At 38.8% G+C, this 21,612-nt stretch overlaps 2 protein-coding genes across 5 annotated transcripts in view; one reads left to right on the top strand and one right to left on the bottom strand.

Annotated features, from left to right (window-relative positions):
• The first annotated feature begins 403 nt into the window (after nt 1–403).
• ippk (inositol 1,3,4,5,6-pentakisphosphate 2-kinase) lies at nt 404–17,037 on the top strand. Of its 3 annotated transcripts, XM_067503517.1 has the most exons (15): nt 406–638; nt 2,638–2,697; nt 3,988–4,083; nt 5,706–5,772; nt 6,590–6,708; nt 7,055–7,144; nt 7,527–7,585; nt 7,857–7,929; nt 9,291–9,362; nt 9,946–10,098; nt 11,627–11,744; nt 12,498–12,633; nt 12,713–12,815; nt 14,197–14,288; nt 14,597–17,037. In XM_067503517.1, the coding sequence occupies exons 1-15, from the start codon at nt 558–560 to the stop codon at nt 14,847–14,849; spliced, it is 1,572 nt and encodes a 523-aa protein (XP_067359618.1). In that variant the 5' UTR covers nt 406–557; the 3' UTR covers nt 14,850–17,037. The 3 variants fall into 3 exon arrangements, with proteins under 3 accessions (XP_067359620.1, XP_067359618.1, XP_067359619.1); XM_067503518.1 differs by lacking the exon at nt 9,291–9,362 and having other exon boundaries at nt 407–638; XM_067503519.1 differs by lacking the exons at nt 5,706–5,772; nt 6,590–6,708 and having other exon boundaries at nt 404–638.
• A 1,431-nt stretch (nt 17,038–18,468) lies between these two features.
• Nucleotides 18,469–21,612, bottom strand: part of cenpp (centromere protein P) — a 75,685-nt gene continuing 72,541 nt past the window's right edge. The window contains exons 7-9 of one of the 2 annotated variants that reach the window (XM_067503520.1): nt 20,113–20,192; nt 19,703–19,794; nt 18,469–18,850 (exon numbers count right to left, since the gene is read on the bottom strand). In XM_067503520.1, the coding sequence (XP_067359621.1) occupies nt 18,720–18,850; nt 19,703–19,794; nt 20,113–20,192 (303 nt within the window). In that variant the 3' untranslated portion in view covers nt 18,469–18,719. Of the gene's footprint in view, nt 18,851–19,668; nt 19,795–20,112; nt 20,193–21,612 lie in introns of both variants that reach the window. The other variant, XM_067503521.1, reaches the window with a different exon arrangement.

Genomic DNA, 21,612 nt, shown 5'->3' with positions numbered 1-21,612 from the left:
TGATGTAACAATATGGGATAGTCATCTTTCAGCACAAAGTGATTAAAATCAGCTACCTTTACCGACATTGATCTTTGACCCTTTAAAAAATATCTTACTGTACATTTTTTGCCACAATTACTAAAACAGTATTGTTTAAAATACATAGTTTCTTAAGTGGAGTCCTTTTACTTTAGCACTTTAAGTCAAAAGTCAATGTCAACTTTCTGACTACTTTTACTTGAGTAAAAGATTTAAAGTGGAGGATTTAAATCTCGTAGTGGAGGATTTTAAAGCCAGTTCTTGCACTTTTACGTCAGTACTGAGTGTGTGAACTTACGCCTTCTCTTCCCAATGGGACGTATATTTTGAAGTGTTAACCGGAAGCAGTAATGTGATATTATGTGACTTGATGATTCGGGGCCGGGCGGCAGCAGAGTCCTTTGGTCCCGTACTACTTCTGAATTGCTGCTAGCAGCAGCAGCCAACACACTAGTCGGAGAACTCGTGTGTAGTTGTGTCGTTTTGTGTCACTTTTGTGGTGGTTAACGGGAGCTCGGGGTGCTGTTGTTAGTGTGATGGAACTGGACAAAATGGACGAAAACGACTGGAAGTATCACGGAGAAGGAAACAAGAGTCTGGTGGTCTCACACGTACAGGTGAGTAAGCTAGGCTAACACGAAGCTAATTCAAGTTGGGCTAAAGCTGGAGGAGTGTTAATTCAGGGAAGGCTTCAAGATGACATGTCATGTTAAAGATGCCCCAGCTCGATGTTTCTACCGATGGAAACGTCGTAGTAAACCTGTGGAAATTGTGTATATAACTGAGGGGGTACTGTCAACTGTCAGAATTTTTATATTTCATTCTTATCTTCAGCCTGTGTTTGTTAGCTTAGCCGGCTTGCTAGCCACTAGATGAGAGTTCAGATTGGCCCTGTGATAAAGATTGTTACAAAGCACAACCTAGAAGAAACGTATGCAAACTGGAAACACGTTTATGTACATGTAAAGTCAAGGACTGGCCGTGTGCTTTTAAGTCATAATGTGTAAAAACCTAACGGGCTGTCGGGGCGCTAATTTAGCTATTAGCGGCTTTCTCGGGCTGTTTGAAGAAACATTTGGTATCTGAGAGGTTCAGGACTGTGATGGGGACAGTTTGTCTGGTGAGTTCATCACCGCACGTTGATCCGTGCTTACAGTCACTGAACTGACCTGGGCAGGGTGGTGCGTTCACCGACCGGCTTTTCACAAACAGAGGAAATGATTATCGTGTGGGAAAGTGTCCTCACGGGACATAGTTGTTCATGTCAGTTATTGAGAAATCAGTGAGTAATAAGGTCACATTAGCAGGGCTGTATTTAGCTCAGGACCTGGCAAGCTTCATTGATATATTGATTATTGACAATGTAAAGGGGGACTCGACCAATAATCAGCTTGCTTTCTTTATTTCTAACTTGTGCATCGGCTTCTTGAGGCCATCGTTTTTCTAGTATAACAGGAATTGAATTGAATGATTGTTTCCTAAGATTTTGAGACCGTTGGTCAGAATAAGTCAAAATATGTATATTGAGGAACTGAGAAAGAGATTACTTAAAAAAAAAAGAAATGTTATGTTTTTCCCACTGTATCAATATATTACAATGACAAGTAAATTCTTAAGAAGCTGGCCCTAGTAAATGTTTGCCATTTTTATCTGGAAAAACTACTTAAATGATTACTTACTTACATCACAATAGTTGCCAAATAATTATCCGTTGATGTCAAAATTCAGTTTTTCTGTTTTTTTGGTCTTGATTATTGACAAATACACAGACACATTTAGATGATTAATGCCTTGGTATATTACAACATATTAACACAAGAAAACTAGTAACATGCAACATTAAAACAATAATGATATTAAATCCATTAGCAATAAAGTTTTTTTTTTTAAACATGGACGGTTTTGTGATTGTCTGCCAAGAGAAAACTTCACCTGCCAATTTTATTTTGGTGTCTGATCATCATTTTACAAGTGAGCGTGCGGAGGACAAAGACTTCACTTTCACGGACAGTAGGCTGGTGGAGTAAAAGGAGATAGTATATCTCTGTACATCTAAAGCTACATCCTCCAACATGTCACCATCACACTTAAAATAATCAAGAAATGGTATGAAAAATAAGTAGATAAATCTGACTTCTGACCTGTTGCATACAAATACAATTTGTAATAATACAATATGTTACAATGTATTTTACAGTAAATAAGATGATACGGACAATGTAAATGAATAACCCTCATAATCTAGCTTCCTGCTGTGGGCCTGGTGGCTCAGTAGTAGAGCATTGGGTTGGGATGCAGAAGGCCGCGGGTTCGAATCCCACCCCACCGGTGTGGCCCTGCCCAGGCACCAAGGGCCATCTTGGTGCCGGTGCTGAGCCTGGATAAAATGGGAGGGCTGTGGCAGGAAAGGGCACCAGGCGTAAAAACTCATGCCAAAGCAACGTGCGGAACGCGTTCTGCTGTGACGACCCGAAAGCCGTTGATGTTTTTGTATTAGTACTTTTACCTCACTTCCTAAATTTAAAGGTTACAGTAGTTAAGATGTGATTCCAAGTGTCTTATGTGCTTTTATAAGGCCTTACTGATCTGAATTGAGTTTCCTGTCTGTTTTTGCAGCTTTCGAGAGTTTTACGTCTACTCAAATATCCAGCAGAGGACTCTGAAAACCCACCACAGGTAAATATAAGTCAGAAAGAATTCAGATGTGTTGGAAACTAAAGTCAGTTGCAAATTAGTGATCTGAGAACACATTCTGATGCTGAACATGTGACAAGTTGTGGGAATGTTTCCCTTTTTTGAGTGAACATGTGCTTTGAGATCACGGTTTCTTTTTTGGCAGCATGCACACGCATTCTTTTTTTTTAGAAAGGGCTTGAGCTACATGGATACTTGACATAGTAAGACCATTTCAACCCAAATATGGTCACTTATAGTAGTTGTAGAATCTTGTGTGTAGTTTGAGCAGTTTTCTCACAGGGCTGTGGCCAAAGTGTCAGTTAGAAACTGAAAAATGTATTTATTTATTTTTTAAAGCAATGCTGGACTCTTTCTTACATAAGTCAGTTGAACTAGAACCTCACACACATAAGCTGTAACTGCAGCTTTAACTCGCAAACCCAGCTCAGTGTACGCTATATTAAAAATAAGAATAACATAAATAAGATTCAGTTGAAGTGAGCACCTGACTATTGATTATTATGCATTCTTCAAAAAGATGATGGTGTGGGTCAAAGCAAAAAATATGACTGACAGGTCCAGTTATTTAATTCCATACGCTTTAGGTAATATAATTTCATCATACCCAATGAAATAAAACTCGCTCTTCCACAGTGGGACATATAGTCAAACTTATCTGTGCTGTGTTGAACCTTTTCATCTTAAACATGTTATAACAGCATGAAGATGCACATTTTCCTCACTGAAAGCGAGCTCACAAAAATAATATGTGGGCCATTGCTGTTGTGCTCAAAGGGCAGCATCTTTATGAAAAATATTTTTCACTGCTTTAGCCTCTTAAGAAAGCATGTTGGTGCAAAAACATCAGCTGAATTCCAATGAATTTGAAGTCCTCTCGCCTCTTTGCAATATTGTGTGCTATTTATGATTAAGACTAAGGATCTTAATCAAGCACTCATCATTGTGGACATATCACTTTGACAAATTTATCTCTCTCAATTATAACCAAGAGGCCAATCACAACATAACAAAGGATTTTTCATTGATTGTGTCTGATTTTATCTAAAGCTTTACATTTTTACAGTGATTACAATAATGTCTGAGTGATTGGAAACTGATTGACCGAGAGTCTATTATGTTTTTCACAATCGGAAGAGTATCCATTGTGTAGTATCAGTATTTGAATGTGAGTGCAGAGATCACAGTCTCTGTACTTCCACTGATGACTGATGATGAATTCAGTAATGTGGTTTTCACACTTGTCCATGTCTCCCTATGAATGTCCTCCAGACAGTGGAGCAGGCTTTCAGGCAGATTCAGAACATTGTTGACTTCAGCTCCAACGTGATGAGCAGCCTTCTGGGAGAGAAGTTCATTCATAGCGGGGTAAAACACTGCCATTCATTTTTTAAAACATCTCTTTTTACACTTGTCAGTAATGAGGTTTGAATTCAAAATGGGCAAAAACTGCTACAGGAGCATCCAAAGAGGGAAGAAAAGTTTTCATTTTCAAGGTAGCTTTCAGACCTTAACATCAAGGGACTTTCTTTTAAGCAATTGATGCCCAAGATTTATCTCTATACGGCCAGTGACCTCTGGAAAAGCACCCTAATTTAAAAGAATGCAAGATACAACATGAGTGTGTGATGCACACCACTACAACCACACCTGCAGTTTTCTGTATGGGGCTGCACACCAGGGTGTATGGCAATGTGGGTCAGGTTGGGAAGCCCCTTGAGACGAACCTCATTTTATCAGTTGAATGCACTTCCTCTTTTTTGTAAGCTGCATCATACACAGAGCAACACAGGGCCACAGCGGTTAACAGAGCTTTACGAAAACCAGTCTAACGTAAACACAGAAAGAGTCTGCTTCAATATTATTACGGTTTTATATGTTTCATATGATATGTAAAACATTTTGTTACATTATGTAATATCTTGTTTCAGTAGTTTTGTTAGTTTCGATGTAGTTTTTTTAGACTTTTAATTTGTTTTAATTTATTACTTATTTAGTTTTTTAACCTATCAGATAGATGCTTTATTCATTCCAAAGGGAAATTCACAAATATTAATAATAAAAGTTGTAAATGATTATTTGACATAGCCAGGGCATTTTTGTTGGGTTACCTTTGCCCCTACTCTTATGGAGGTGTTTGTACGCTTTGTTCAGTGTCGCCACAGCGGAGGGGATAAATTACTTAAATAGAATTAAAAACCTAGGACACTTTCAAAAACTGCAGTTCATTACCACAGGGTCAGTGGTTTGATCCCCGGCTATATGTCGAAGTGTCTCTGGGCAAGACACTGAACCCCTAACAGCCCATTCCCCTCCCCAGCTGTGCGGTGCCGGTCCAAGCCCGGTAGAAATTGGGGAGGGTTGTGTCAGGAAGGGCATCCGGCATAAAACTGTGCCAAATCAACATGCGGACAATGATCCGGTGTGGCGACCCTGAACTCACGGGATAAACCGAAAGGACTAACTAACTAACTAACTAACTAGAGACACCTTTTCACCCAGGGACATTGGTATACAAATACCTCATAAAATTAATACAGTTATTCCATTCAGAGCTCTGAATTCCTTAAAACAGTGAGCAACAGTGTTGATGTCTGCAGATTTTTAGCACATGAGCAAGATTCTCCTGGTCAGATGATTCCCCATTTTATTTAAGGCTCTAAGGTGAATAAAACAGCTACATTTTTGTGTGCATCAGGATTTAGGCCACTATAAAAACAAAAACAAACCTATGTAATCACATGTGTACAAGTGATTTATTTTAAATTAGTATTGATGATTAATGCGAATACAATAATGAGAACTATATTACATTAAGGTGTTGTATTGAAGCTGGGACAGTCGTCAGTTCTGTTTATTCTCACTCCCATAATAAACTGGTAGTGACACAGTGCTTTACATACAGTAGATAACAGAAGCGCAGAGACAGAAGTATAGATGCACCATATTTACAAAGTAAATTAAAATGAGGGACCTAATTTTCTCTGCAGGAAGTTGTTAAACTGCCACTCGAGTTTGTACGGCAACTGTCCATCAAAGTACAACATCAAAGACCAGGTAAGACTGAAATGATTATTAATCATTGCTGAGGGAACATTGCATTGTCTGTGCATTGACATCCATTTTTATGTATCTTTACAATAAATATGCCCTGGTTGGCCACGTTTTCCTTGGCTAGTTTTTTTTTTTAATCACAGTCCTAAGAAGTTTTATTAATCTATTGGAGTCTTAACCCAGCAGAGACCAGTTATGGCCTAGTGTTAGTGTTAAGCATTTGATTCTGCAGCAGCGTCGATCACCATTAAAATATGTACTTCCTGTGGGTTTTAATAAACAAATGTGAGAGCAGGTCACCATGGAGTCTCTGAGGATTTTTGTTATTCAAATTCAGCAAACATTGTGTTGAGTTTGACATGCAGGAAGTAATGCAACTCAACTACTTTGTGTTAAAGCTGCAAGAATTAGTAAATTGAAAGTGCTGATCTATAATATCTCAATATTTGATGAATTATTTAAGTAATAAAAATGTATGTAATGACAAATTGTTAAATGAGAGGATTTGCTGCTTTTCGTAGTCTTTCATTTTACAGCAGTTAATTGGGTATTTTGAGGTTTTTACCTGATCCTGACAAAAGTAGATGTTAAATAATGTGACTGTGTCACTGTGCTTTCTATTTACAGAACAGAATAAGAATAATTATTTATAGCTTTACTTTCTGTAAGAAATAGATTTATAGACACATGGACACAAACGTTTAATTTACACGTAAAGAAATCTGGAAAAAAAGAACATCCAGTCAGCTGCTGGTCAGCTAATATCCACTCAAGATGTATAAAACGTGCAACCGCTGCTCTGTTTGTTTGCCTGTGTCAGCGTGGCGCTGCGATAAGGTGATGGACATTTACAGTGGCTGTGCTCTATGTCTGCCCAACCTGACCTCTCCACCCCTTCACCAGCCAACACACACTCCTCCACTCTGCATTGAGATCAAGGTAGGCACACTCACAGAAACACGATTGTCTTATTAAAAATAGTTTTAAAAGAAATCTTCCTTCTGTTTTGATGGTGATATTCATAATAGAGAGCTGTTTACACAAAGAAGTATTTGAGTCAGTTTTTCTTTGAACATGTAAATATTTTGCAAGTAATCTTTATTTCTATTTCAGCGTGTTAAAGAATCATTTTTTTTCTACCTCCTGAGAAGCAGCCACAGTGTTGGAAATCTGTGCCCGTGAATGACTTCACTGTCACATAGAACAACTGACCTAAAAAAAAACAAAAACAAAGAATCACACCATGTTTGTTACTCAGCTGATTTTGTGCATGTTTTGTTTTTAGCCTAAATGTGGCTTCCTGCCATCGTCCAAACATGTCAGCAAGGACATCAAGGCCAAAGTGTGCCGCTTCTGCATGCACCAACACTACAAGGTAACTGCATTTGTGCTACAGTACAGCTATAATACAATTACAGTACAAAAATACACATGGACTACAGGACAAGAGAAGTACTACTGTACAGTTACAGAGCAAGTAAGAAAAGAGAAACATACAACTACAGTACAATACAAAAACACATTACGATTGACGGACAATAAATATAGAAGCAGTTTAGCGGTGAGTTTAGTTTCTGTATAGGGTTTTAACAAATACTGTATGAACAATTTAGAAAATGACTTAAGTTATTCTTTAAGTACAAGCCAATGTCACCACTACAGAACAACCACTTAAGATTAGAGTTTTTATTATTTTACAGATTCTTACTCTTTTCTTCCTTACCTGTCCTCTATCCCTCTCTCCTTTTTTGTGTTAGGTGGCCAATGGGAAGTGGAAGAGACGCAGTTTGTACTGTCCTCTAGATTTGTTCTCAGGGTGAGTTTACTGTACTTACTACTGCTAGTACTGCATTTACTATAACTGGAACTTCCATGCACAGTTATAGAAGTGTTAAAATGAGGGGAATAAAAGACAAACCTAGTTTCTCAACCTCTACATCCACGACCTGTTTTAAGAATTTAGGTTCAGAATTTCAGGTCTTGCAATCCAGTACATTAACACCACAGTCTCTATAGCTTGGACTTCTTCCTCTCATCCCCAGCTGCCAAAATTAAAACTGATCTGTGGTTTCTTTTGTGTTTACCAGGAACAGACAAAGAATGCACTTTGCCATCAGACACCTGATAGAAGAACCTCAAAACAACTTCAAAATATTTAAGGTGAGGCACAACCAGTCCAACCTGTCTGTCTCATTGATGGAGCCTACTAATTTCCCAACATCTAACCACAACTTCATTATTATTATCATTAGGTTATTATAAATTAGTCACACTTTAGAGCGGGAGTGTATTTACACAGTCATACAACCTGTTGTACACATGTTGTGCTTATAGCTGAGATGCTCATGTTTTACCAATGAAAATGGTAAAGCCATTTGAGCACCCATTGCAATCACCTGTAATTTGATGTAGTACTACTTCCTGAAGAGTTCCAATATGTAGTTCCTGGTATTTGTTTCCACATTGGCAGCAGGAATAAAAAAACATAATTTAGGACGGGGGTTACAGCTTCAGTTATGGGTCCATAAGTTCTAGTAGTTGAAAATGCCTAGAAAGCATCCTCTGATTTACACCATTAGCATATTTCAGCTCCTCCATAGAATAAAACATGGAAACAGGCCTAAATATCTTAACAAATGTTTTCCTTTACCTTAAATTGGAGGCAGCTGTAGTTTAAGTCTCTCTCTCTCTCTCTCTTTCTGTCTCCCCCTGAAATGGATCAGCAGTTGGTGTAGTGACAGATATGACATCAATTCTAAAACTGGAGAATCTGATTTGAACATTGAACAAGCTTCAGTACAACACTGCATTGTGCTAATTGAGATCATTCTACTATTATGTGATGATTATTTTTTTTTTGTATCGCATTTGAATAAACATGAATGCAATATGCATATACTTAAGACAGTCTTTCATATTTATTTATTTTTTCAGCCCCACCATTTTATAATTAAAGCCCCACAAAAATATGCACAGGACACAATGAGTCAACACAACAATGCTTGTTGAGCAATTTATCCAGCAGTACTTGAACAGTCTATACAAAACTGTGAGAAATGTGATGTTTTTAGCGTCAGGCCTTTTCATGCCTAAACCTGCAGAGGTGCTTGTTTGGACATGATGATGCTTGGTGTCAACCCGTCTGAAGTGACCGTTAAAAGGCCTACATAAGGGCCCTTTTCTGCTGCAGGAACTTATTGACCTTGAACTGAAGGGTAAACACGGTTAATTATCAATAGTTTGCTTTCCCAGTGTGTTTTTTTTCCTTTTTTCTCTCGGTGTTGGTCACCGTCTGTCCGTCACCCTCAAACACTTGGCAGTAATTGGATGATTGCTGCTGGACAATCAGGAAACCACACTTTTAGAAAAGAAATGTTTCTTTTTTTGCTTGTGGCCGATTCACTGGAGCCAAATTACACTACAGTGGAACATTAAGAAACAGTCAACATTATGCAAATAACCTTTTGATGCAAAACTATAGAAGCTAGCTACTACTTTGGATCTGCTTTTTATACTACTAGATGAGAGGTGGTAACGCTTATATTCAACCGTTGATTGGCAACAGCCAGGCAAGCACCAACAACTTCCCCTCTGTGAGTACCTGGAACTTGGTTTACATCTGTGTAGTGCTCCTGGAATTTGTCTCCACAGTGGGTGGAGGACAGTTGAAACAAAAGCAGAACTCACGACCAGCAAGTTCAGATATGCATCACTAAAACTGGTTTCAGATGAAGTTAAACGAACATTTTTGGACATGCCAAGGAATATGTTATTTGTTCTTCCTCACTTACCTTTAAAGCATCGTAGGAAACCATTTCTTAATAGTCATTGTTAGGAGCACAACTTGTTTATGTGAAGGATTTGCTTGAAACTGTGAAGAATCTTTGACAATCATTATGGTGCTGTTTGAAATATGTGGCCGGTAATAATAACATAAATAGTTAAATAAAAACTCAAACAGCTTGGAGAAACTAAAGATGCTCCACTCTGGTATTGATGTCATTTTTATAACGAGGACAGCTGTGCTTCAGTTGTTCACAGGGTGGAATCCTCTGATTTGGTATTTTTAAAAATGAAGATGCCATACATTTTGAGATATTAGATACATATTTGTACAAATTATGACCTGGACATTGAGCTGTCATAGTAATACCAGTCCGTGTGTGTGTTTTTTAGAGTGGTCAGTGTATTTACAGCAGTAAAGAGGGTAGTGATGAATTGATGGACCTGAATTCTCTGCTGCATCAGCTCAGACCGTACTTTCTGCACGGCATCAACCGCATCAACAGTCACATGACCAACAAAGCTGTCCTGAACGAGTTCATCCAGGTAAAAACCACCCACCACAAAAAAATACACTACTCACAAAACGTTAGGGATGTTGGACTTTCAGGTGAAATTTCAGAATGCGCCTAAAATGCACTATAAACCCAACAGGTGAACTTAATTTGACCTTCTGCAAACTTTTGAATGCACATGTCCAACTGATCAGTGTTTCAGTACTTATTGCGTAACATGCTGTTCTCTAACAATGTGATCACAACATGATGCATGGATTAGGTCGAAAACTAAATGTTCTGATTCACATGTTTCTGATTCTCATGTTCTGATGACAATTTGCAGTTGAACAGTCCTGTTCATCACGCTGTTTGCATTTTTTAACCATGAGACCCAGATGACACCTAACAATTAAGTTATTGAGACATGTGGTTTACCCACCACTGTTGTTGGCATTTGTTTGAGTAAATTGTTTGGGATAAAGAAATTACCATTGCATGCTTCTACTTAAATGTCCTACTGTCATGATATAATATCACTGTAGCATGAACTTTTTACATTTTCTATAAATTTTACTCTAAGGTCGAATATCCCTAACTTTTTGTGTGTTTGTACAGGCACATACATATGTAAGTGGCCTTTCAATAAAACTAGACATAAATTTAGTGTTGTAAATGTAGCTGCTACACTGTATAATCCATCTTCTGGTGTTAGTATAACTTACTTATACCAACAGTAGAACCAATAACAGTGTCAGTTTAAGGTCTACAGCATTTTAATTAATCCTAATTGTTCAAATCCTTTATTGCATTTATGCATGTTGTAGCTTTTTATCCTTCTAACCAACCAACTTATTTTCCTCCTCAAGCTGGAGAAGGTCCTGATCGGCTATTGTGTCTGAAATAAATGAAAGTAAAATGAACTGGTTGATTTTTGACATCTGGAACCAGTTAATATTGTTAGGAGTTTTGACACGGTCTCAGATCTTTTGATTCTTCCCAAGTCATGTTGTGCTTGTTGTCGTAGCAACGTATCTGCAGTCTCAACCCTACTCAGAATTTGCTTTATTTTCTAGCAGTAAAGTCTCCACCATTAAGCCCAAGTGTTGTAGGATATACAAGCACCAGTTTACAGTATATTGTTTTGACTTCCTGTATGTTCACCCATTTGCAGGAGTTCTTGGTGCCCTTGTACCTTGATTATACCAATAAAGGACATATCATATTACATCATATAAGATGATATTTTACACACCATGCAACCACTACATATTTACTTTGTGGATGTATGAGCCTTGAGTCTAAACTGTGATATGAAGAGTCACAGTCTATGTGAACTCTCCCTATTAAGATGATTATATGGGGAATGGGTTTAAAATCTAGTATTATTTTTCTCTGAATCCGACTTGACTATGAAGACTTGTGCCTTTATCCAGCCCAGCCTCTAAAGCTGACATGACTGGCCACACTGAGATGTTTATCTTTGACTCTCTTTGTCTAACATCATCTTTACTGAATACAGCGAGCGCTTCAACAAGGTTTCAGACACACCCTAAAGTCAAGCCTTTCTCTGTCGCTAGGTCCTGGTGAACGCCCTGCTCGGGGGTGGAGGAGATGAAGGGGTGGTGACAGACAGACAAGGAGAAGGACGGAGCTTCTGTGAAGCCAGCCTGTTTAACAAGGAGAGAATCCGCAATGGTCAGAACCTGTCTGTCTTGTATTAGTGTGTAATGAGATCAGGAGGCTGATCACAGACTGGAGCACACATTTACACACATCCAAACATGCAAAATATAGTTTTTACTAGTGGACACATAATTTAACGTGTGTAACAGATGTGTGTGCAGCCTGTTGCTCTTTCCTCTGACTCTGGTTTTCTTGTCCTGCTGCCCCCGGTTTTCTTGTCCTGCTGCCCCCTTCAGCAATGTTTGTGGTTTGAAAGAAGCATTCGTCTGCACTGCATATTTATGTAAATGTGTGAAGCTAAAATCTGCTTGTTTTTCATGCTGACACTAAATCCTCTTCTTGATGTAAACAATAGTTTTTCAGGTGGCAAGAACATTACTAAGATGTATTTATTGCACGCAACTAATTTCTCCTGTATATCCCAATGGGAGCCTCAATCAAAGCCCTCTGGGACGTTCCTCTTCTAACTGGCCGTTTCTGCTGATGGCATATACCACAAAATATTCCTACTAATCGAGATTTTACCAGTTGGGAAGGATGTATGTATAACACATCATCAACAAGAACGGCTCTCAGTTCCCTTTGTACCTACTCATGAGACGTTAAAAAGAACTGCATTGGTTATGAATAGAGTTAAAAATAGATTTTCACTTGGACGATTGTAGGGGAAACCCTGCACTTTAGACCTGACCTGAAACTGGGCTTGATGTGAACAAAAGAGACGACCTCTCTTGCCTGAACATCTCTCCCTCTCTCTGTCTACAGGCTCTCAGTGTTTACCCAGTGACAGTGTTTTGTTCAGGATTCTCCAAACTCAGATGTTGGACACATTGGACATTGAAGGACTTTACCCTCTGTATCGCAGAGTGGAACAATATATGCAGGACTTTCCCAAGGAGAGGTACCAGAGGATCTGTGCAGATTAAACTAACTTATCAATCGTTTTCCTCTGATGCCACCCCGTGTTTTGTCGGTTTCAGAACTCATCTTCAGATAGACGGTCCGTACAACGAGGCCTTTTTGGAGAAGCTGCAGAAAAGTCTGGCCGAGGACGATGGTTCTGTTGAGTACGCCGTTGCCAAGGTTAGATTCTCTGTTATGGCTCAATTTCTGATTTAACGGTAGAACCACAGTCTCCGCGGACTTGACAGTTGCATCAGTACAAACATTAAGAAAAGACATGTAAAGAAATCAAGGCATTTGTGATTACAAAAATATTTTTCCCCTGTTTCTTCAGTTTGTTTCGGAAATTGGAACAATGCGGGAGCGTTAGTGCTTTTACACGAGACTGAGGAAAAATACTTATTAATAAGTAAACTAAAATCTTTCCACCTAACAAAAACAGAGTTCCTGTAGTGATGATTAAATGTAGCAGTGTCTATGTCTCCCCTCACATATTGAAGTGGGGGACGAGCTGTACCCACCCATTTAGTAAATTGGTCGTATTATGGTTTTACCAGTGAACTAGTTTCTAAATGGAGACACGTTCTTCCACTCAAAAGCCACATGTTGGCTGCAAAGGTTTGCATATCTCTTTTTTTTTTTTTTAAATGGCAAACAGAGAATTTGTTTTAGCTGAATGTGCATTGTTGTGATCTTGGAGAAGTTGGGGGATGCAAACCCCTAAACTGCATGTAAGTGCAGCCTGTATTCATGAGTGAATTGGCCTTCACTTCCTTCCTGCAGACAGACTCACTGCTTTCTGCTCATTGATAAAACCCCTTCATATTCTCACTAGTTTGATTTGTTTGTTTCTTCCCTATAAGTATTTGGTTTTAAATCACTGTTTTGTATCTGTTCTTCATGCTGCCCCTCGGCCAGGTCGCTGTTGTAAATGAGAATTGGTTTTTACCTGGTTAAAGAAATAGATAAGTGGGTAGTAGACTCAAATCTAAATCTAACAAAATGTGGCACATTCAGCTAGTACAAATGCTCTTTAAGTGACAGTTAAAATAGGAAAATGGTCCAGGAGTTTATAAAAAAAGTGGGAAAAAAAAAAGATACTTAAACCAGTCCAAAAGTTTCCTCAATAAATGAATTAAAGATTTCTGATGAAGTAACATTTGTTTTATATATTGTGTTGTTTTACGCTCTGTGATTTCAAAATAAGGGGATCTAAACCTTTGCATCCAACTGTATGGTCAGTTGGTGGAGTTCAAGGCACAACTAGATGAAGCATATGCAGTCTAGTATAAAATGATGGTACCCCCACACTTTTTATTATAATATTGATGAGGCTAGGCTAAATAATATAATATGCAGCCTCCACAGTGACCATATGGTTTAATCTACACTCTCCTGAAGAAACCAAAGATCATAAGCTTTATGAAGGATGATTTTATTACCAGTCAGTTGTATTAGTTTTGGGTGGACATGATAAAATAAATCGAGTAAATGTGAATCCCACACTGTCTCTGCTCAGACCTCCTGTAGTAAATCTAACCCTTGTGCATTTTGACTTCAGGTCCACCAGTACCGTGTTGCCATGACAGCTAAGGACTGCTCCATCATGATTGCGTTGGTGCCGAGGACTGAGGAAGAGGATGATGATGAAGGGTAATTAAAAAAAAATAAACAGAGAGAGAGAGAGGTCTTAGTAACTGGCCGACCATACAATTAACTTAGCTACAGTTCAGTCTGCAGTTGACAGAGATTCGGGTACATTGCCATTAAACTTACATCAGCTTTGCTTATTTACATTAAACTTCCAGTTCGATGAGTTATAATCATCTTTAAAATGATTACACATAAAGTTGCTGCACGTAAAAGTTGTACCGAGTGACCTGTCCACTAGGTAGGTGGGTGGGCTTATAGTTTAGTTTGGGAAACTGAAACATTAACCCTCCTCCTTTCTGCTCCTCCAGTCTCCCCAGCCAGAGGCGTCTTAGGGACTTCATGTCCTCCAGACCTCCTGCTTTCTCCTACTCTGTCTCCATCTTGGACCTAGACCCCAAGCCGTTCGACAGCATCACCTCACAGCTACGCCTAGACCAGAAGATAGTCTCCTGCTACCTGAGGACTGGAGGGGCCCTGCCTAAGGGCTCTCTGCCACCACTCCCAGACATCTTTGCAGCTGCAGAGAGAGAGGACTGCACTCTGCTTCTTCACTCCATGTGAATGCCCAGCCAGACCCAGATGACCCTGATCCCTGGAGATGAGGACCAACTGTGATACCAGTTTGAAGCAGAGGACAAGAATCAGTTCGAACCTGAAGTTCTGTTCTGAGACTAGAGCAGTTTCTCTTTGTTGAGGTCATGTCAGCAGGTATCAGTTCTGGCTCCTGCTTCTCCGCAAGTTCCCACTAAATCACGTTTAAACAGCTTCCAGATATTTTGGTTACTGATTCTAGAGCTTTTGTGATGTTGTGGCAGCCCAGCTAATTGCTGCGAGTCCTAACATCACTGCTCTGTTCTGATTCCTATTTATTAGAAAAGTTCCTTTATAGGGACCTTTGGGTGAGATTAACTGATAATTCTACAAACGGGAGAGAAAGAAGCAGGTGCTTGTAATGTATGCTTAATCTAATCCTCTGAATGTACGTGGGCAGCCCCTGGTGTGGTTGGAGTCAACATGTTTGTCCTCAAAATCATCGCCATGGTAACGAAAGCACTAATTACCAATGGTGAAGCCAACGTGGCAGGTGTGACATTCGGATGGAGTCTAAGTAGCAGGATGTAGAGCTTTTCTGATGGAACTTTCAGATTTCAGGCATTTTCTAACATTTCCTCATCGATGAACTTGCTGATAGGTTGCTTTGAGAAGGTAATATTTGCATTTTTTTCCCGTTAAGTCACACAGGCAGTAAAGAGAAACACTGCTGCACAGTCTGGTAGTCATTATCTTAGTGACTGACATACTTCTGCATAACAGTGATATTACATCCTGTTTTGAGGGCAGCGTCAGTGAAAATAAGACTAATAAGACTAATATGACTGTACGCTTACATGTGAAACAGCGGAAGTTATAACACATTAATGTCTGAACTGAGGAGGGATACTTTCAGTCTATCGAGGACAGCTGTACCCACCAGAGCAAAGGCTGCTGGGTAACAGCACTCCCCATCAGACAGGCTGAGCTTCATGCTGCTGCTCCACCGGTTTTTGTGCCATAAGTGGCTTGTTGTGCATTTGTGGTGTGTGTTTGTCCATGTGCCTGTGCCGCACCATGCCGTGACATACGGTGCGGCATCTCACTAACTTTGTTACAGGCTGCATTCACAGCTGAGATCTGAAACAAATGTGCTTTTGTTTGTCTGCATTAGACTGACATCACATCAGATCAGATTTGGAGATGCTGTGAAAGTAGCCAAAGACTCTCAGTAAATCAAACTCCTGATGACCTGTATCTAAGCGCAACAGGGTCTTCTGATGTGTGAAAAACAATGTGCTCAGAAGACAGGTTTCTGAGAATGGTGATGTCAACCAGAGCTTGGCCTTGTACGAAGTTTATGGACTGCAGCTCTTTGTATTCATTAGTAAGAGCTTGGTGTTAGGCCCAAACTGTCTCGGTGATCTCACCCTTCTCCTAAACCACTAGCGCTCACAGAGGCTTCAGACAAACTGGTAACACTTGACTTCAGTTCCTCTGTTTACAGTGTCCACTCTCTAACCTCCAGCAGCCAGGCGATCATTTGCAAACAAACCACACTACTCAACTGAAACCTCAACATTTTGCCCTGATCTTCCAGCATCGGGGACTATTTTGGAAACTTGTCAGCTGGTGTTGATAATGAAAGATGTGGTCAGTAGTTTTGTTAATCTAAACACGAAAGTGGTTAAAATCAGAACTATGGCCAATCATTCAACCCGTTTTTACAATTACAACTAGCTTTGCTGGCTTCCTTTGATGTCTGTTTGTCTTTTAAGACAAAGGAGGTAGAGGATGGAGAGTGGACTGCAGTGAACTGAACCTACCACTGATTGTTCTTACTGTTGAAATGAAGACTCAACAGGCAGCATGGCAAAGGCAGCAGGAGGGTGGGATCTCTCTTTCCAGTCATAGCATCATCTTTGTGTGAGACAGTCCAGGACTGGACACATTTAAATGCAGATCTTTTTTTGTATGTTAGAGAATTAAGAAGTCTCTTTGGGCAAGACACTGAACACCTAACAGCCCATTCTCATCCCCAGCTGCAAAGTTCTGGTCCAAGCCTGATAGAATTTGGGGAGGGTTGCGTCAGAAAGGGCGAAAGGACAAAAAAGAAAAAAGACTTTTGAAAGGACATCCTGACATTAGATTAAAATATGGTGCAGCTTCTGTTGTGTGTGATGATTGGAAGACATGTAGCGTTCACACCACTGAAGTATGTGCATTAACACTATAACAAGGTGTTGGCTGATGTAAGGAAAATGCTTCTGTACTGTTTTCTATTTCAAAGTGAGGTTTATAGTTGACAGTATTTACAAGTGAAAAACTAACCTTTGCAGGTGCTGGGTGATAGTAATCTGCACTAGAAGACAGAAAAAGTTCACTCCTAATGTTAATTTTACTGTACAAGGACATGACGTGTTTTAGCAAACTGTCCTTGACATAAAATGCAGTAATGTCTATGTATTTAAAAAAAAAAAAAAAAAAAAAAAAATAGAATTGACTAATAAAACAATTGGGTTGCAACTATGAATATTTCCATTATGAGCTACTCTACTAGTTATTTTCTCAATTGATCAATTAATTGTTTTGTAAAGTCTCAATGGTAAAATTGCCAAAGTTGTTATAGCAACAAAATGTGAGAAACTAGAAGCATAAAATTTTCTAAAAACGAAAATAGAAAATTACAGCTTGACAGAAAATTCAAAGTTAATTGCTCTGAACAGTGCAGGTATAAGTGTCTTATTACAGTCACATGACATGAACATGGCTGTTGGTCATCCTGAAAGATACATCTTTGAAAAACCAGGTATGTTGATAAACAAAAAGTACTAAGTAGTTATACAATAAGTATAACTTATTGTTATAAAAAAAAGTTCAAATACGGAAAAAACTGTCGATGAAAATTCTACAATTAGTTTGAGCCTGCAAGTAGCAGTACATTTCAATTTTAGCTCCCCTGGTTCTGAAACTTGACTTTAGAACTAGTTTGGCTACAGCTACCGAGGACTTCATCCAATGTTAAGACGCCTAAAAGTGTGTAAATGGAGCTTGAAGGGACATGTATTAAAAACAATGCCCAGAGCCCATTTAGATTTCTGTACAGCTTGAACAGACATAGCCTGTGACAGCTGACAGAAAATCAGTTTAGACTGTGAGTTTCTAATAGTAGTTTTTGGCTACAACTTTTTTGTGTTGTATTGTGAATGTGCTGTACATTTCTTCAAAGCTTTATCAGCTTTGTTCAATCCATGTTTTTGAGAGACTGACAGGGATTTAATATGATGTTGATACTAAGATACAAACGGCTCAGAGAAAGCAGTAGGTAAATGCTATAATGTTACTGACAGTAACACTATGGTAATTAATACCACAACAGCTGTTTTAGAGGTAAAGAAAGTGTTGGTCCAGACCTCCATGCTCACACACAGAGACGAAGCTGAGACAAGGGACCTGAAGCCTGACTTGTTGGTTTCCTCTGCCTCCACCTGCTGCCTGAGTGTCGGCCTGCATAAACATCACAGCACTGTGATATTACAAACGTTGAATACCTGAGTGTGTAAATAGCTGAAAGATGAAAACTATTTGAAAGTACAAAGGCAACACTGCTGTCTTGCTTTTTGTATTTAAATTATTTATTTTTGTAGATTTTGATCAATGAGCTCTGCTGTTACAGGCGTCAGTCATGCTCTGTTGAATAAAGATTTCTAAGAGACTAAACCCTCACTGTAAACTGAGCTGTGTGTTTGCTTTATTTTCACTTTTTTAAGAAAACACTTTAAAAGCTGAACTTGTTCTACAGGACAATAAAACAACTGTTGGCATTTGAAAATGTCCTTACAACTACAGATGCTTGTGTACAGATGGATGTTCTCATTTGGCTGGTGTTTCTGATGTGAGTTACGTGTCCTCTGAGAGGCTGACAGCTCTGATGACAGACTCCATGGCAGCTTCTGGTCCCAGTATCCTCAGCAGGCTCTGAAAAGCCTCCGCAGAGCTACCTACAACCTGAGAGGGAAAAAACTGCAGCGCTGCAGAAACAACACACATACATCACATCAGATGTTGGAAAAAACAAAAGAAAGGCACAGTGTAAAAATACTTCCCTCTTCCTGAAAAGGAATGCAAGATTAAACAGATTGACCAACTTTAGACCAAACGTAATCTATTAATGTGCAAGCATCAATTTAACTTTTATCAATTCAAGATTTTGTATTAAAAAGAACCTGCATTTATACAAGTAACCAAAGCAGAGAAATAATGTAGTTGAATAAAAAGAAGAGTATTTTCTTATGAAATTTAAGTATTAAGTAGCAACATAATATCACTCAAGCATAAGAAAAGTGTACTTAAGTAAAGTAAGTGTTTAATTACTTGCTGAATCATTTTTCTAATGAACATTTAAAACTTTGGAGGCAGTTTTGATACAGTCTGATGTCATAAAAACTACATATTTTTATAGGCTAATGATTTCTTTTTTAAGTACAAATATTTAAATAGTTCCTGCAGGAAACAGTTTATTGAACAGGAAATTGGACATTTTACCTGCAGGTTTCTTTGTTCTGATCAATATTTCATCCGTCTCAGAGAAAACGTACAGTAAAATGTCTAAACTACATTTTAGGGAAACTTTGTAAAATCCCACATTATTGGAGCTTGTTTTAGTAGCATGCAGCCATAAACACTACCCATGGTAAAAAACAAAAACAAAATCAGAATTCAGATATATTTTCCTATACAATAGAACTGAGAATTAGAATAATCATTCGATAAAGTGAAACTTTTTATTTTGGAAATCTCTTCCCTCACTGTGTCTTTGTGCATCAGCCTGCAGCTACTGTTTTCTTACAGCGTTGTGTGTAGAGCTCAGACGAACGTCTCACCTCTCTCTGGGATCTTCGTCAGCAGGTTGATCTTTGGAGTGACTTCGCCCTCTCTGGAAACCTCAACTGACCAATGAATGAACACAACACAGCTGTAAACAATGGACAAAGGCAGCAAAAGGTGAGTCTGCTGTTGCTGTATTAGCACACTGCCATCTACTTGGCAGCAGGCAGGACACGTGAGGGGACGTATTTGAGTACTACCGCTGCATAGTGAGATGCCTGTAGTACAGAATGTACATAAGTGCAAGTTAACTAGATGATGTTGAAGTTGTGCAGTAAGCTTAAGAATTCAAAAGTATATTCTGCCCCTAAAACTGTATGTTAACAAATGGTTGTCAAACATTTGTCAAAACGCTGAAATTAAAGCGGACTATTGGACCTGGCTGTATGTACAAATGGTTCTTAACCTGGGAAGCTTGGGGTGACTCAGGCTCATGACCTCTGACCTGCAGCCTCCAGGAAGAGACACAACAGATGGATACTTCTCCTGCAGAGAGACAAAAGTTGAAAATGAGACTTCAACAGTTGGAGTGAAATAAACACAGCTCTGTGTTAAGAAACGGTGTCTGCAGAATCACAACGAGGGCAACGAGCAGGTTTCAATAAATTCTCTTATCTGCAGGAACATATGAAATCATTGACAAAACAATCTCATTTACTTTGTCTTTGACACATTTATATTGACCTCCCATCTCCACTTACTTTTATACCTATTATAAAATATGATAACATCACTGTGTGGATAATTTCCACTGAAGATAACAGCAATATTGCAAAATCTGGACAGAAAACAATTGGTCATAAAAATAGAGAAGTATTGGATAAATATTATTCCAGCACACAATCATGGAAATGACTTTTTGAGTTTTATTTTCTACTTTGTAAATATTTTAGAAAACAATTTTTTGTTGATTTAATACTAACAAGAAGATCACCAAACGTAAGAAACTAGTTGCAGTTTAATATCAGATGTGGTTAAACTAGCAGGCAAGTTGAGGTTTTCCCTTTCCTCCCAAACCTGGATTACTTGGCCTGCAGGGGGAGTTACAACATCTGTTTATTAATCGGAACTCTGGGCCTCATTTGTCTGACAAAACACTCAAGTTTGTACATGGAGACTTTTCTGCAGGCACATTAAACTGTAATAAGGACTCATTAGGAAACCAGAGAAGCAAATATTCTGAATGTGAGCTCATGTTTTAGTGTTGATGAATGAAAAATGCTTTAGTTCCATCCACATGTGAAAGAAATTATTCATTACTGTTCAAGGACGTTACGTTTAATGATTTCTGAATGAAAGTCTATTGATTCTGGAGTGAAATCTGATCTGATCAATGTGTTAATCTGAATCATTTTACAGTCTTGGCTCAGGGGGGAAAAACCCCACACTCACACACCCCCTCAGGCACAGTTTTTCACTAATTTGGGGGTGTGTTCATCAGGTGACACGTGTGTTCAGGTGACTCAACTTAGAGGCATCTGCAGCTGTGTGTTGTCTGTAATCACAACCAGGACGCTGCTCATTTCTACTCTGAAACAGATCACTTTAATTTTTCCTACTGTCTTTCTGTTGTTCACAGTAAATGTTGATGTTTGTCTTCTGCCTTTGAAGAAAACAGCTGTGACTGGGATATATTCACATTCATACAGGGATCACAAAGTTACACGTATTCATCTAATGTTTAACACCAGTTTCTGCATCACACAGTTTTTGTTGAACATATTCTGCTGTATGATCATCTCGATGAACAAAGGCAAAATAAAAGAAACTTCCTCTTAGTGTCATTTAAGTTCATTCAGTTTCAGTAAGCATGTTAAATGACCACTGGAACCTCTTGTTAATCCTTTGGGGCATAGTGTCAGGAAACTCTCTAGATAATATTTTATATATTTTCCTATGTAATTAT

The sequence above is a fragment of the Channa argus genome, chromosome 5, assembly GCF_033026475.1.
Source record: "Channa argus isolate prfri chromosome 5, Channa argus male v1.0, whole genome shotgun sequence".
NCBI lineage: Eukaryota > Metazoa > Chordata > Actinopteri > Anabantiformes > Channidae > Channa > Channa argus.
Note: the sequence above shows the minus strand (reverse complement) of the source record. Positions and strands in the feature narration are given on the sequence as shown.

Coding starts and splice junctions, on each gene's coding strand:
- ippk (XM_067503517.1), top strand. CDS start 558: ATGGAACTGGACAAAATGGACGAAAACGACTGGAAGTATCACGGAGAA. Junction 2,698..3,987: donor ACTCTGAAAACCCACCACAG/GTAAATATAAGT, acceptor AATGTCCTCCAG/ACAGTGGAGCAGGCTTTCAG. Junction 9,363..9,945: donor GCACCAACAACTTCCCCTCT/GTGAGTACCTGG, acceptor TGTGTTTTTTAG/AGTGGTCAGTGTATTTACAG.